General features: G+C 36.0%; 1 protein-coding gene across 4 annotated transcripts in view; it reads right to left on the reverse strand.

The window, feature by feature from the left end:
- Positions 1-224: 224 nt before the first annotated feature.
- LOC107683668 (amyloid-like protein 1) overlaps positions 225-16,063 on the reverse strand; it is a 53,555-nt gene continuing 37,716 nt past the window's right edge. The window contains exons 3-17 of one of the 4 annotated variants that reach the window (XM_016479742.1): positions 13,206-13,335; positions 11,562-11,674; positions 10,853-11,049; positions 9,812-10,137; positions 8,650-8,777; positions 8,483-8,557; positions 7,484-7,642; positions 5,171-5,299; positions 4,365-4,464; positions 4,113-4,280; positions 3,945-3,968; positions 3,754-3,821; positions 3,008-3,073; positions 2,609-2,752; positions 225-550 (exon numbers count right to left, since the gene is read on the reverse strand). In XM_016479742.1, the coding sequence (XP_016335228.1) occupies positions 449-550; positions 2,609-2,752; positions 3,008-3,073; positions 3,754-3,821; positions 3,945-3,968; positions 4,113-4,280; positions 4,365-4,464; positions 5,171-5,299; positions 7,484-7,642; positions 8,483-8,557; positions 8,650-8,777; positions 9,812-10,137; positions 10,853-11,049; positions 11,562-11,674; positions 13,206-13,335 (1,929 nt within the window). In that variant the 3' untranslated portion in view covers positions 225-448. Of the gene's footprint in view, positions 551-2,608; positions 2,753-3,007; positions 3,074-3,753; positions 3,822-3,944; positions 3,969-4,112; positions 4,281-4,364; positions 4,465-5,170; positions 5,300-7,483; positions 7,643-8,482; positions 8,558-8,649; positions 8,781-9,811; positions 10,138-10,852; positions 11,050-11,561; positions 11,675-13,205; positions 13,336-16,063 lie in introns of all 4 variants that reach the window. The other 3 variants (XM_016479741.1, XM_016479740.1, XM_016479743.1) reach the window with 3 other exon arrangements.

The raw sequence follows: 16,063 nt of genomic DNA on the forward strand, positions 1-16,063 counted from the left end.
CCGGTGAACTCAAAAATATATTATTTCATTCATATCACAGTTTCGCCATGAAATAAACTGCTTTGAAAATAGAAACGACAAAACAAAGCACTCAGGTCATGTTTAGCTTCTTTGAAATTCATTCTGAAAGAAAGTGTGACACTATTCCAAGATTTTAAAACGGCCGACCATGCTCGGCGCGGCCACACCCTCATGAATGAAAGGAAAAACCGGGGCATAAAGGAGCTTTCGGTGCTCTGCGGATTCTCTTATTAGTGTCTCTCCCTGATGAGAGAGTAGTATGCAAACGTTTTACTACAAACTCCCTATTTGCGTGCCAGGTTTGTTGTACATTTTGAACATCGGTCATATAGTCATACATACAGTACAAGGGAGTTGCAGTGGAAACCCCAATCGAAAAACAGGAGGCGAGAGAGGAGGGCATGGCCTTGAGACTGCAGAGCCCTACTCAGTTCATTTGCTCGAAGAATTTGTAAGTGGGGTTTTCATAGCCGTGATTCTGCATCTTATTCAGCTGTCTCTCCTCGGGGGTCAGCATGGGGTCGACCTGCTGGGAGAGAGACGGGGAGATGGGGAAAGAATCGCTTAGAATGGAGCATAAGTGATATTAAATGGGAAAAATTAATGAGCGGAAACGTTTTAATAAGTTGAGTAAATCTGAAATCATTAAGGCAGGCACATTTGAGCGGGCTTCCTGTATGGAAAAACTATTTAAAATTGAACAAGATTAGTGCCTTGTGTTAGCATATGTGTGGCCAACCAGTATACAAATGCAGGAAATGTAGAAAAAAAATAAAAAAATACTGTAAATAAGAAGTTTGTAAGAATGCTATCAAATAAAAATATTAGTTTTCTTTTTAAGAAAAAACTGACAGGATCCTCAATTACCTTGTCTAATAAATGTAATATTTCAATACTGGTAAATGTTTAATAAATCTATTAATATTTCTCATTTTTTTTGTAATAGAAAGTAGCTTGCAACCCAACAGTTTTTGACGGTCTTTCCATGTAGAACACATAAGAATGTTACATTATAGAAGTAAAATATTGTAATAGTAAGAATAAATATGTCAAATGTCAAAGTGTGAGGCCATCCTAACTTCAAGAGGCTATTTAAGATGATTTTTAAAAACTTTTTTTGTCGTTTTTTTAAGTCGTTGCTGTTTTCTGAAAATCAAAAGAATGTCTTGAGAATGTTTTGTAAATCTAGGCCCTGAATATGTATTCAAAATACAGATAGCATAATTTTCCCTTGCATACATGCTTGATTCTGTCAAATATTCATAATGATGATCTACCATAATTATAACATCATATAACATAAATTAATATAATGATTTACCATTTGTGACCCTGGACCGCAAAACCAGTCTTAAGTCGCTGGGGTATATTTGTAGCAATAGCCAAAAATGCATTGTATGGGTCAAAATTATTGATTTTTCTTTTATGCAAAAAATCATTAGGATATTAAGTAAAGATCATGTTCCATGAAGATATTTTGTAAATTTCCTACTGTAAATATATTAAAACTTAATTTTTGATTAGTAATATGCATTGCTAAGATCTTCATTTGGACAACTTTAAAGGCGATTTTCTCAATATTTAGATTTTTTTGCACACTCAGATTCCAGATTTTCAAATAGTTTTTGTTTTTTTTTTATTGGAAAAAAGATCCTTATGACTGGTTTTGTGGTCCAGGGTCACATTTATGTATAATGACCTACCATCTAAACTGATACTTGATTGCTGACAGATTTAAAAAAAAAAAGAAAAAAAAAAAAAAAAACTAACAAACAAACCTATCTCTTTATATCTACTGATTTTGACTTTATATCTTGAAATTACAACTTAATATCTCACAACTATTTCTCAAAACTGCTGTTTTATATCTTATAATTGCAGCTATAGATTACACAAATGCAATATATGCTATATGCAATAAGCTTATTTAAAACTTTATTTCACAATTATTCACTTTTTTATTTGTTGCTTTAAAGCAGAAACGGTCCACTGTCTCTATAAAATAATTTCAACTCAAATCTTTATTTCATGTCCACTTAATTATTTATTGGGTAAATAGTCATGGGGATATTGAAAAAGAAACCCCAAAGAGAACGTTATATATGATTCATAAAGACTTGTGTTTATCTTTTACAAGTTTTACATATGGAAAGGAACCCGTTTTGTGAAACTTTTAACAATAAACTTTTAAACATTAATTATGAAATACTTGCCAGAATACTGTATGTATGTATATGTACATGTATTTGTATGTATAACTTTTTAATTAAATATAAAATTATGTTTCATGACTTGACTTTTCCTGTTATGCTTTTTTTTCTTTATCAAATCAAAATATCAGATTAGATGTCAAACGACTAGATAGCAAAACAGATAGCAGCAGGAAACTGCTTCAGGGGTTGTTACGTCCTCATGTTATAGCTAAATATAATGGGTCATGGTGTAATTGAACTATGCTACAACATTAGAAACCATAAACATCAGCCAGAAGCCATTTTGAGTCTGGGTTTGACCCCGTTTCTTGGATGTGCTGCTTCAAATACAAACACGCAAATGTCAGTAGTGATCCTCTCAGACAAACTCTCACCTCCACTATGCCATGACTGATGGTTCCATAAGGCTTACGGCGAACTAGCAACAAGCTGACGACCATCACCATAGCGATAGCCACGGCAACCACCAGCAGCCCCACCATTGCTCCACGGTTAAATGTCTCCAAAACATCCGGCTGCTGTGATAGAAAACAACGAGGCATTGAGTTTCACATTCAGTACAATACAAGAACCAAATCAGCACCTGGGGGGGTATAACTTTATTTGCTTACGATGGAAATTCATCCTACTTGGTTAACAACTGCATTACTGAACTTAAATGTACAATGAGAAATATATGCTACAGTAATTTTCCAATATCTTAAACCAAGAAAACTTAACATTAGACTTCACAAAAGTAATTAATTCACCAACGAAGGGCTTTAGATGCTCACCAGCTCATCTCTCTGGATTCCTGGAGACTTGTAGACCACCTGCTTCAGCTCCACAGAGGTGTTGATCTGAGGAACACACGAACACACACACACACACACACACACGAGTTCATCATGTCATAAGAAAATCATTTTAAATTCTACTCAAGCTTGCTACTTACAAGAATTGCATAATTTTAAAAAATATAAGTCTGAAGTATTTTTTATATACTTGGGGAAATATCATCTCATTCAACTCCAAATGGTGCCATCCTGTGGTCAACGTACAAGACTGCAGAAATACCATACTGTCTTATTCAGAACAGCATTAATAATAATAAAAATATTGATGATGATAATGATGATGATGGTAATAACTATTATTATTATTATTATTATTGCAATCATTTATTTTATTATTTTCATTTAATAATACTAAGAATAACAATAACTGTATTTGTATATAATTTCATATATAATCAATATATAATCAATAGTAATATTGCAATTAGATTTTTTTCCCCCCAAATTGTGCAGCCCTATCTACATGCAGCATAGAAAGGTCATGTAACAACAATGCAGCATAGCTACAGTTTTATATGTGGCATAAGTAGGTAGTAGGTAAATAGTGTATACTAAGCAGTATTCAGAAAGTACTAAGCATGTATTTCATTCTAAAGCAAAGTCACTTTGGTAAGAAGCACTTGCTGAGCAATACTGTACATGCACATTTAAATGTGATATTTTGTGTCAGAAGTTGTCCTAACCTTCTCCTCATATTCGTAAGTCGGTCCTCTCTCAGAGGTGGTGTAGTCATACTCATCCACTGATGAAACTGTGGACATACAGAAATAAAAATATATAACTGTAAATAAAAAACTATATACATACAGTATAAGAGCAAACTATAAAATGAGAATGATATTATAGGAAGTGTAACCAGAGCTTTAGGATTTACCTTTCTTTTCGTTAGGGTGGGGGTCTACATTACCAAAAAATAAAGAGATAGAAGGAATAGGATAAAGGATGGTTAGTATTTTCACAATGTTAACATGCTCAAGATTTTTTTGTGTTAAGCTTCATTTCCTTCCTCGTAATGCATGTGCTTTGTATGTGGTTATTGTACCGATGCGTGGTGGGTAGGGGCGATTCTGGAAAGCTCTGTCCTCTTCCTCCTCATCATCTCGCTCTTCTTCACTCTCGGCAGGAAGCAGCTCTTCAGTGGTGCGTGTCTCAGAAAAGGAAGTGGTCATGAGCTCGCTGATGTCCCCCCTCTCTGTTCTCACTAACTCCTCTGCAGAGACAGACAGATTCAACGAATGATTCTGAGAACTATTAGACTTTGAGGCAACAAGGGAGTCACAAAAACACATCTTACGGATCTCGTCGTGAAGTTTCTCAGCCAGGCCAGGGACCTTGTATAGCAGAGCCAGGCTCTGGTTCATCCTCTCTTCAATCACATGCAGGTGTGTGTACACCTTCAAACACAGATATGAAATTACTTTTTCATTTATTTTTGCGTCATTTGACATGACCAAGCAATAAATCTCATCCTTTTCATGTCTGCGTTAAGCAGACAGACATGTCTACAATGAGACATTTTGGTTTCTATTCATGTCATGCTGTGCTAGGTAGCTCCACCCACAATTAAATCTTATTGGTCCAAAATTCTGCTTCAGACAACAATATATTACAAATCACATATGTTCTGATAGGTATTATTATTTAATAATAATACAAGTAATGATCATGATAATAATAATTAATGAATAATTATTTTATTTAATAATAATAATAACTCTCATTATTATTACAATTGTTTTATTTATTATTTTGATTATTATTATTATTACTATATTTATATAATATCACAACATTTTGGGCCAAATTGTGAAGCCCTATAAAAAAAGCAAAGCATTATGTTCTAAAAGTGATAAATAAACACTTTATAGGAAGGTTTAATTAGTTAACATTGACTAGCAATAGACAATAATTCTGCAGAATTTATTAGTACATGTTAATTTCAACATTTTTAAAATTAAAGGTTGTGGTTAATATTAGTTTATGCACTGTGAACTAGTTGCAAATGTTAAAACATAAAATTAATGTTAACAAATCAGATCTTATTGTAAAGTGTTAAAATAGACATGAATGGAAGAATTCAGATCTGGGTGTGTCTCAAACCTGGAATTTCATCTGCTCAGCTTTCTGAGGGTCGGCGGACTCAATGTGCTGGTAATGACGTAGAGTGTGTCGTCTGTCCTTCTGCTCTGCGGCCATATAACGCTTCAGAGCCTGAAGAACACGGTCCGGCTATGAGGGAGTAGGAGAAAGAGAAATCATGTCAAAAAGAGAGTTGGAGAAAATTAGAAACACAATATTTCATGGCATGGCACTAGCAACACCAAGGTCACAGGTTCGATTCCCAGGGAAAGCAAGAACTGACAAAATAGTACCTTGAATGCAATTTAAGTTGCTTTGAATAAAAGTGTCTGCCAAATACGTCAATGTAAATGTTGATAATAATAAAGAAAAAAAAAATACTGTTTGCAAATTGCAAGTATTGTATTGTGCTAATATTCTTGTAGCAGTTCTCTTTAAGTGGACGGACCTGTGGAGGGTCGCTCTGCACAGCACTCAGGTAGCTCTCCAGAGCCAGTCTACGGTTGTTATTCAGGGTGGAAACAACGCGGGCCAGGTGTGTCTCCACCAGCCTCTGCCTCTCACCCGCTACCTGCTCCTCAAGGGTCTGTAAAACAGACTGGAAATGCTGGGAAAGAGAGAGAAAGGGAGAGAAATTTGTGCGAATATTCACTGTAACAACAGTTTTAATTGAAACAGGATAATTAACAAGAAAAGAAAAAGGCAGGATGGGATTTTTATTCAATGGGAATTGACTGGAGTGATAAAAGTGGCCATTTCTATAACAAAATGTTGCAAAATCTGAATGCAAGTTTGCTTCTGAAACACAGCACACACTTTTGAAGATTTCTTTACCATGATGTGAAGGATAAAGATCAAGTTCACCCTCAAGAGAACTATCAATATTTACTATTGTTGCCATAACCTTTATTTACATCACATGCAACCCATTTTACCTAATCAGACTATTCAAGCAGATAACATGTAGTCTGTTAAAAGCTAAGGGTCAGTCATAAGATCATGAGTCATGAGAAACTGATCTTGGTTCAAGGAGAAAAAATTAAATGTCACAAAAGTGTAGAATATGACCCCTTTAACAGATAGCATACACTACTGTAAGTTTGGGATTGGTAAGATTTTATTTTAATTATTTTTATTTTCTTTAAAGAAAAGTTTATGCTCACCAAGGCTGCATTTATTTGCTAAAATTTTATTTTAATATATTTTAACATGTAATTTATTTCTGTAATACAAAGCTGAATTTTTAGCATCCATGACGCCAGCCTTTAGTGTCACATTCAAAAATTATTCAAGAAACATTTACTATTATTATCAATGCTGAAAAAGTTGCGCTGCTTCAGTTGTTTTGTAACATTATAAATGTCTCCACTGTTAGGTTAAATCAATGTAATGCATCCTTACTTAATAAAAGTATTGAAAAACACAATTCATTAATTAATTTCTTTACCTCATTCAGTGCCTGACGGTCTGACTTAGGTAGGTTCTTTGACTGGTTGTCTGCCTCTGCCCACTCCTTCATGATCTGATGCACAAATAAAGTCATGATTCCCTCTTAAACACTTTTAGGTCACATAAGACCTTATATGCACGCATAAAAAGTCCCGCCTCCCTCACCTCATTGATGCGTTTCATTCGCCGTTCCTCCAGGTCCAACTTGGCACGTAGGAAGTTGGCATGTTCACTGTCGTCGCCCGGCATCTCAAAGTAAACATCCACACCATCTGTAGGACGAGGAGTGGGCACTACCGACAGGAGAGAAAGGTAGTTAATTAAGCACCAATCAGTAATTATTCAATCCATTAAAGGTGTGGTATGTATTTTTTCAAAAACTCTTTAGAAAACTGAATCGGGCCGAGTACCAAAAAAAACTTGTTGCCAATCAGTAGTAAGAGGCGTGTCTACTCATGATGTGGAGGAGAGAGCGCTCAGTGCACAGGACGGACATTAGCCGAGCTGAGCACAGAAAGATAGAGATGGCGGATAAAAAACAAAAGAGGAAACCGTCTGCGGAACAAAAGAAGGCTTACGATAAGGCAAGAAGTAGGACCCGTGTAAATATCGGATCAGCTTTCCAGCGCTGGAGAGAACTCAAGGAGCGGAAGGCCTGCGATCGGACGCCGAGGTTGCTTTGGGTCACAGGTTCGATTCCCAGGGAAAGCAAGAACTGACAAAATAGTACCTTGAATGCAATTTAAGTTGCTTTGAATAAAAGTGTCTGCCAAATACGTCAATGTAAATGTTGATAATAATAAAGAAAAAAAAAATACTGTTTGCAAATTGCAAGTATTGTATTGTGCTAATATTCTTGTAGCAGTTCTCTTTAAGTGGACGGACCTGTGGAGGGTCGCTCTGCACAGCACTCAGGTAGCTCTCCAGAGCCAGTCTACGGTTGTTATTCAGGGTGGAAACAACGCGGGCCAGGTGTGTCTCCACCAGCCTCTGCCTCTCACCCGCTACCTGCTCCTCAAGGGTCTGTAAAACAGACTGGAAATGCTGGGAAAGAGAGAGAAAGGGAGAGAAATTTGTGCGAATATTCACTGTAACAACAGTTTTAATTGAAACAGGATAATTAACAAGAAAAGAAAAAGGCAGGATGGGATTTTTATTCAATGGGAATTGACTGGAGTGATAAAAGTGGCCATTTCTATAACAAAATGTTGCAAAATCTGAATGCAAGTTTGCTTCTGAAACACAGCACACACTTTTGAAGATTTCTTTACCATGATGTGAAGGATAAAGATCAAGTTCACCCTCAAGAGAACTATCAATATTTACTATTGTTGCCATAACCTTTATTTACATCACATGCAACCCATTTTACCTAATCAGACTATTCAAGCAGATAACATGTAGTCTGTTAAAAGCTAAGGGTCAGTCATAAGATCATGAGTCATGAGAAACTGATCTTGGTTCAAGGAGAAAAAATTAAATGTCACAAAAGTGTAGAATATGACCCCTTTAACAGATAGCATACACTACTGTAAGTTTGGGATTGGTAAGATTTTATTTTAATTATTTTTATTTTCTTTAAAGAAAAGTTTATGCTCACCAAGGCTGCATTTATTTGCTAAAATTTTATTTTAATATATTTTAACATGTAATTTATTTCTGTAATACAAAGCTGAATTTTTAGCATCCATGACGCCAGCCTTTAGTGTCACATTCAAAAATTATTCAAGAAACATTTACTATTATTATCAATGCTGAAAAAGTTGCGCTGCTTCAGTTGTTTTGTAACATTATAAATGTCTCCACTGTTAGGTTAAATCAATGTAATGCATCCTTACTTAATAAAAGTATTGAAAAACACAATTCATTAATTAATTTCTTTACCTCATTCAGTGCCTGACGGTCTGACTTAGGTAGGTTCTTTGACTGGTTGTCTGCCTCTGCCCACTCCTTCATGATCTGATGCACAAATAAAGTCATGATTCCCTCTTAAACACTTTTAGGTCACATAAGACCTTATATGCACGCATAAAAAGTCCCGCCTCCCTCACCTCATTGATGCGTTTCATTCGCCGTTCCTCCAGGTCCAACTTGGCACGTAGGAAGTTGGCATGTTCACTGTCGTCGCCCGGCATCTCAAAGTAAACATCCACACCATCTGTAGGACGAGGAGTGGGCACTACCGACAGGAGAGAAAGGTAGTTAATTAAGCACCAATCAGTAATTATTCAATCCATTAAAGGTGTGGTATGTATTTTTTCAAAAACTCTTTAGAAAACTGAATCGGGCCGAGTACCAAAAAAAACTTGTTGCCAATCAGTAGTAAGAGGCGTGTCTACTCATGATGTGGAGGAGAGAGCGCTCAGTGCACAGGACGGACATTAGCCGAGCTGAGCACAGAAAGATAGAGATGGCGGATAAAAAACAAAAGAGGAAACCGTCTGCGGAACAAAAGAAGGCTTACGATAAGGCAAGAAGTAGGACCCGTGTAAATATCGGATCAGCTTTCCAGCGCTGGAGAGAACTCAAGGAGCGGATTTCTTCTCGATAGGTGAGTAACACCGTGTCTACACCGGACGCGCCGCGCCGCAACAGCTAAAGTATGTTTACACTGGACGCGACAAAGCAACCGTTGAAAATAATTTGAAATTTGAATAGAACGTAGTCATAAATAGAACGCAGCAGCAGTTTTCTGTCGGAGATTTGTTGTGTCGTGCCGCGCCGCATCCAGTGTAGACAGCATCACTGATTATAATGAGTTCTATAGTATTTTGTCACACCGCGCCGCTCGCGTCCGGTGTAGACACGGTGTAACATTGGTTTTGCTTTGTTTCACAGAACTAATCGTTGCCTGCTAATACGGTTGTGTACGTATGTGTGGGGCGGAGCTATCAAAATAGGTGCGAGACCCTTTTGGGGTAGGGCCGTGTTTGTTTTGGTGATTTTAAATATCAACATTGGCTACCAGAAATCACTTACCCCACCTTTAATCTATCAAAGAAGAAAAAAAGGATCACTAGAGCTCAGTGAGACTGAAGTAGCATCAATCCAAGCAGTGTGTTTACTTAAATCTCTATATGAGAGGGAGTTAAAGAGGAAGCATTAAAAATGTAATGTCGTTTAACCTCACACATCCTGTTTAACCTCTGTTGAGTGTCTGTGTGTGAGAGACAATTTATGACTGCTGACACTTGAAACATCAGTAAGACTCACGGTTGTCCATCCTTGTTTGAGGTTGGGTGGAGGCTTTGGCAGCCTGCAGGTTCTTGTCGTAGTAGAAGTTGTCCATGTAGTCTTGACCTTGGAAATGAGAGTCAATGGGGTACTCATACTCTTCTTGGTCCTTCAACTTCATTGCGGCTTCCTCCTCTTCAGCTTCCTCTACCTCAGCTGCCTCTTCATCATTGCCTTCCTCCTCCTCCTCTTCTTCTTCTTCCTCTGCTTCTTCCTCTACTACCTCTTCCTCTTCCTCCTCCATATCGTCTTCCTCGATGTCTGTCTCAGGAGAGGGACTGGGAGTGGGTGGCGTTGTTTTCACACTGATCAAGTGGGAAGGATTTTAGAGTAAATTTTTTTTTACATATTTTGTCAGTTGTAAATCAAGCTGCAACCAGGGTAGTAGGCCTAATTCCCGAACGAATGACTCATTTAAGCTTATTCTTTTCGTGAATCACATACAGTGCAAACAGTACAATATGATTTTTTAACTTATATGAGTCAGTTATTTTTAGTTAAATCAAAAACATATATTGTAATCAGTGTAAAGCGATTCCTCAACAAATGATTCTAATGAGTCAGTTCTTTTTAGTGAATCAAACACATACAGTGCAACCAGTGTAGTCTGATTCCTGAACAAATAACAATTATGAGTCGATTCTTTTTAGTGAATCAAATATACATCCAAACCTGTGTAGTCTGATTCTTGAACAAGTGACTCATAGCAGTCAGCTCTTTTTAGTGAATCAAAAACATAATTTGATTCCGGAACAAATTACTCTAATAAGTCCCAAACGAATGACTCATATGAGCTGACTCTTTTTAGTGAATCAATCACATACAGTTTACAACTACAGTAACTCTTGAGACTAAAATGTAAATTAGGATAAGTTTTGTAAGAATTATTTTAGATATTATTGAAATCTCATCATTTGGTAAAGCAACTGAATTTCCTTTTCTATATATTTATTCCTTAACAAAAAAAAAAACAACAACAACCAGAAACTTATAATATAACAGAATACAAAAGTTCTTTACCTGGTGACCACTTTTTCTCCAGCCATTGACACGAAAGGTGTTGTTTCTCCTTGTACAGTGTCTGTAGTCTCTGTCTCTCCCCGTCCACTCGATCCTGCCCTGCCGGGGCAGCAGACGTACTCCACCCCACGGAAACGGTCACCACACGGCAACAACATCCCATAACTATGCAGCTCCAGACTGTCAGCTGTGCAGGCCTGATGAGCAGAGCAAAAGATGAATGCTTTAAAAATGCATTATTTCTTTTTAAAATCTTTTTGTAATTGCGCGTACGTGTCAGGGTGAAATGACCTACACAATTCAAATGGGAAAACTTTAAGTACCAGGAGATACTGGGGATAGTGCAGACACGGCAACAACATCCCATAACTATGCAGCTCCAGATTGTCAGCTGTGCAGGCCTGATGAGCAGAGCAAAAGATGAATGCTTTAAAAACTTTGAAGTGCATTATTTCTTTTTAAAATCTTTTTGTAATTGCGCGTACGTGTCAGGGTGAAATGACCTACACAATTCAAATGGGAAAACTTTAAGTACCAGGAGATACTGGGGATAGTGCAGAGAGGAAATGAGAATAGAAGATCATAGATCACAGCAGGGACTGCAATTTCATAGGCATCAGACTAACCATTAAAGATGTGAAGCTATTAAAGTTGAATTCCAGTTCTAATACTTTTCCAGGTTGTAATTTTGTGAGCTTTTCTTACTTACCTCTTTGGCGATGTTGTGCCAGTACACGTAGCTCTCACAAGAATCCATCTGCTCCTGGTGTAAGAAACGGCAACGATCCGGGACCAAGAGTGCCTCACTGGTATACTCACCCACTGAAAGGCAGAGACAAGTACATAGGGTCATTAAAAAAAAACAAAAAAAACATTATTAATAAAGGATGTACATGACTGTTCAAAAGTTTGGGGCAAGTAAGAATTTTTTCTTTTTTAAGAAATTAATAGTTTTACTTAAGATACATTAAACTGAACAAAAGTGACAGTAAATATGTTTGTAATGTTACTATATATATATATATATATATATATATACTGTATATAAAATGTTCAGTTGAACTATTTATTATCAAAGTATCCTGAAAAAAAAATATGTATCACGGTTTACACACACACACAAAAAGCAGCACAAATGTTTTCTATGGAAGCTGCGTAATTAAAATAATAATAATAAGGTAATTGTGACTTTATCTCAAAATTCAGACATTGTGTCTGGCAATTCTGAGGAAAAAACTCAGTATTTCAAGATACAACGTCAGAATTCTGACTTTTTTCCCTCTGAATGTTGAGTTTACATCTCACAATTCTGTTTCTGTTTTTTTCTGCCACGGAATAAAAACTAAAAAAATGAAAACACTTTTTGTCTCAAAATTCTGACTTTTCTTCTCAGAATTGCAAGTTTATGTCTTACAAGTTTATATCTTGCAGAATTGCGAGAGAAAAAGTCAAAATTGTGAGATATAAATGACCTTATTTCGCAATTAACGTTTTACATTTTTTTTATTGGCTTCCATAGTTTCAACTTTTAAAAATAACAATAAATAATTCTGAATTATTTCCGAAGGATCTTGTAACACTAAAAAATGGCTGCTAAAAAATTCAGCTTTGCAACACAAGAATAAATTACATTTTAAAATATTACATTAAAATAGAAATCAGTCATTTTAAATTGTAATACAATTCCACACAATGTCTCTTTTTACTGTATTTTTGATCAAATAAATACAGACTTACTCAGCATGAGAGAATTCTTCCAAAAACATTGATAAATTCTACAGACCCCAAACCTTTGAACAATAAAGTGATTATGATAATTACTGGAATATATAAATAAATTCAAAGAAACAATAATGAGAAATGAGGTAGACAATACTGGCAATAGAAAAGTAGCGTTTGCATTTTTGAAAATGCCCACGTGAGCTGATGTTGCAAATCAAAGAATATAAGAAGTGGGAAATTAAAATATGTGCAGAATGTGAGCAAAAACCAAGGACAAAAGTCCCTCAGAGCCAAACGGCTGCACAAGCATTACATATTCATCAACATTAGTACTGAGCCAACAGATTTAGGATTTATTTATATATTTTTGGTTGTGATATAACATGCTTGTGAGGCACTGCAGAGTGCAATGTACAATAAAATGATGCTTAGGAAATTCATAAACAAAATGTACATTCACCAAAGATAAAAAACTAAATGATGATTAATTGTTCTGTTTTAGCTATATAAAACAGCTATATTAACACGATTAATTGAACTACATATGATATTGCTTTTTAAATCTGGTCTATACTGCATTCTTGATGGGATATCTGTATTATAAACGGTTTAGGCTGTGTTTGTGACTCACCCAGACAGCGGTAGGGCACGACGATGAAGGAGCGGGTCTGACAGTGACCCCAGCCCTTCTTACACCAGCCCGGGATGGTCGCTGGAGATGAGGCCTCTTCCACATGGGAGATCTGCAGTCCTGGATACATCTGACATACGGTGAGAACGACAGACACAAACACACGTGAGGAAAGAGCAGGGGACAGGAGTCAGGATCACAACAGCTGGAAAGAGGACAGGGGAATAGTAAGTGTATCATGCAGAAAACAAAAGAAAACACACAAGGGGATGAAAAGGAGCGGGACAAAAAGAAATAAATAGCACTCCAGGATAAGGATCCATGGAAGCCATTTCGCCACAATTCGTTATTGCACAGTGAACTATTGTTGTTTCTGAAAATGTAGCTGCACATGGGACTCTTTTAATATGACCCTATAGCTAAACCACACATGCAATTAATAACAAGCCAGATAAATACATAATGGATGCATTTTTTTTTTAGCTGCTGGTTACTTTTTAATGGGAAGCCTCTCATTTGACCACAAGAGGGAGTCGCGGAGTCCATCTTGCCAGCTAAGACTGCAGCACTTTAAAGTTAATAAAAGAATACATTTCTGAATTTGGCACTAGGGGGCGTCTGAAAACTCATTGCGTATTATTCCCGAATTTCCAAAGCAATTACACCTCACCTTCAAAACATGTTTGCAGGGGCACTGAGTCATACTGAGTCATCTGTACATTATTAGGATTTATTTATGAGTCCAAATATAATCATAAATAAACTGAGTGTAATAAAACACAGATGGGAGGGAGTATAGGAAAAGAGGGAAAATGGATAGAAATGCGTACGTATATTCAGGAATATACATGAGTGTATTGTCACATTAGGTTTGTTGTTTCGCTATATATTATTATATATATAGATTTGACAAGACAAGGTCAGTCACACAGATATAAAAATTAGCGACTTGTAATTAATAACATATATTAATAAACCTCATAACCATTCATATTCAAAACTATTGTTTTCTTGTCTTCCAATAGTCTGTCCTAAAATATACAGTATATATATATATATATACACAATACATTAAAATAGATTCTCAACACTCATTGAATAACATTCTACATTCAACAAAAACACATTTTCCCCCCATTTCAGTTTCATTTTATTTTATTTTATTTTATTTGTTTATCAGGGACTATATCTTCTAATGAGAGGATGAAATATATATACACAATTATAATTAAAAATAATAAAATATTAAAACAGATGCTCAGCATCCATTGAAAATGTATTAATTTTATTATTTTATTTTATTTATTGTTTGTTTATTAGGGACTATATCTTCTAGTGGAAGGATGAATTTGATACATATACATATATAGCCTACACATTGAATAACATTCTACATTCAACAAAAACACATTTTCCCCCCATTTCAGTTTCATTTTATTTTATTTTATTTTATTTGTTTATCAGGGACTATATCTTCTAATGAGAGGATGAATCGGATATATTCTGTCTTAATATATATATATATATATATATATATTAAAACAGATGCTCAATTTCCATTGAATAACATTGTTATTATTCATTACAACATTTTATTTTATTATCAGGGATAATATCTGCTAGTGAAAGGGAGGACGAATTTATTAATAAAACAATTAAATTAATTTGTCTCTTTAATATTTTTTTATTTAGGTTAACATTAAATTGTGAATATAGTTATGACTCTGCTGCATTTCAACATCCTTTAAATATATTCACAACACGGGACAACCTTGAGTCCATTTCGGCTTAATTATGACATACTGTTCAAATTAACATCATGAAGAATACAAATATTCTTAAAAAAAAAGATTGTTCTGGGTACATGCATGCATCAAATCAATTCGCACTGGGCTGAAGCGAGTACGAGTGTAATCTTACAGACATATGGGAAGGGATTATTATGTTCTAAACAAGCTCTGGCAATGTCGCAGTCCACTGGCAAACCGCCTGCTATTCTAAACCTCTTCCAGCCAGGAGAATGACATATTTGTTGGCCTCTTCATTCAATTTTGATGTCACTCGTGCCAGCTAGCTTATGTATACGCCACTTCGTGCCAGGCTAGAATGCGGGCACAATAATGCTTTTAAAAGCCATTAGGCAGAATGAATGGTTGACTGGTTGAGCCCAGATTAGCGCACAACGAGGTGATTTTATACTGCGGAGGTTGGGACAGCGTGTTGATTCAGACAAGGTTGAACAGACGTTGCTGGCACTTATAGAGCACAGAAAGACAAAAACATGCTTTTTTCAGACTGACATCTCAGAATTGCTGTCATGCAATAATACAGGCTTAGACTGATTTCAGCCATGAAAAACAGAGGGAATCAACCAGGCATCATTTACCATCCCTAATTCCTCTAGATGAGACAACAGGGAACGAAAAACTTGCAATCTTCTTAGGAGTCAGAGAATACAGTCACATTAGCCGCACAATACATTTGAGCCCGGGGTGTACGGAGATCATAAATCTCCACCGCTGATTGATGGTGAAAAATATGACCATTATCCTGCACACTTAATACGGCGAGAGTTAGAAAGAGATTTGCATCGAGTTCCCTGTGTATGCACATAAACGGCATTTTAGTCTTGTTTTACAATGCTAATATTAGAACAGGCTGCCCTCGGCGTTCACCTTGAGAAAATGCTTGAGTGGAGATTGTCTGCAGATTCTTGTCCACATAGTAATTAAACCAATCAGCGCGCATGCTAATGTAGGTGTGCTGAGTTTGATGTTTAGTGCTTGACTGAAATTAATTACATGAGTCAAACAGAACAGAATAAAAGTAGAAGAGAACAAAATACAATAAGTCTAATA

This window comes from Sinocyclocheilus anshuiensis, unplaced genomic scaffold (genome assembly GCF_001515605.1).
Source record: "Sinocyclocheilus anshuiensis isolate Anshui unplaced genomic scaffold, SAMN03320099.WGS_v1.1 scaffold2691, whole genome shotgun sequence".
In the NCBI taxonomy this organism is placed as follows: domain Eukaryota; kingdom Metazoa; phylum Chordata; class Actinopteri; order Cypriniformes; family Cyprinidae; genus Sinocyclocheilus; species Sinocyclocheilus anshuiensis.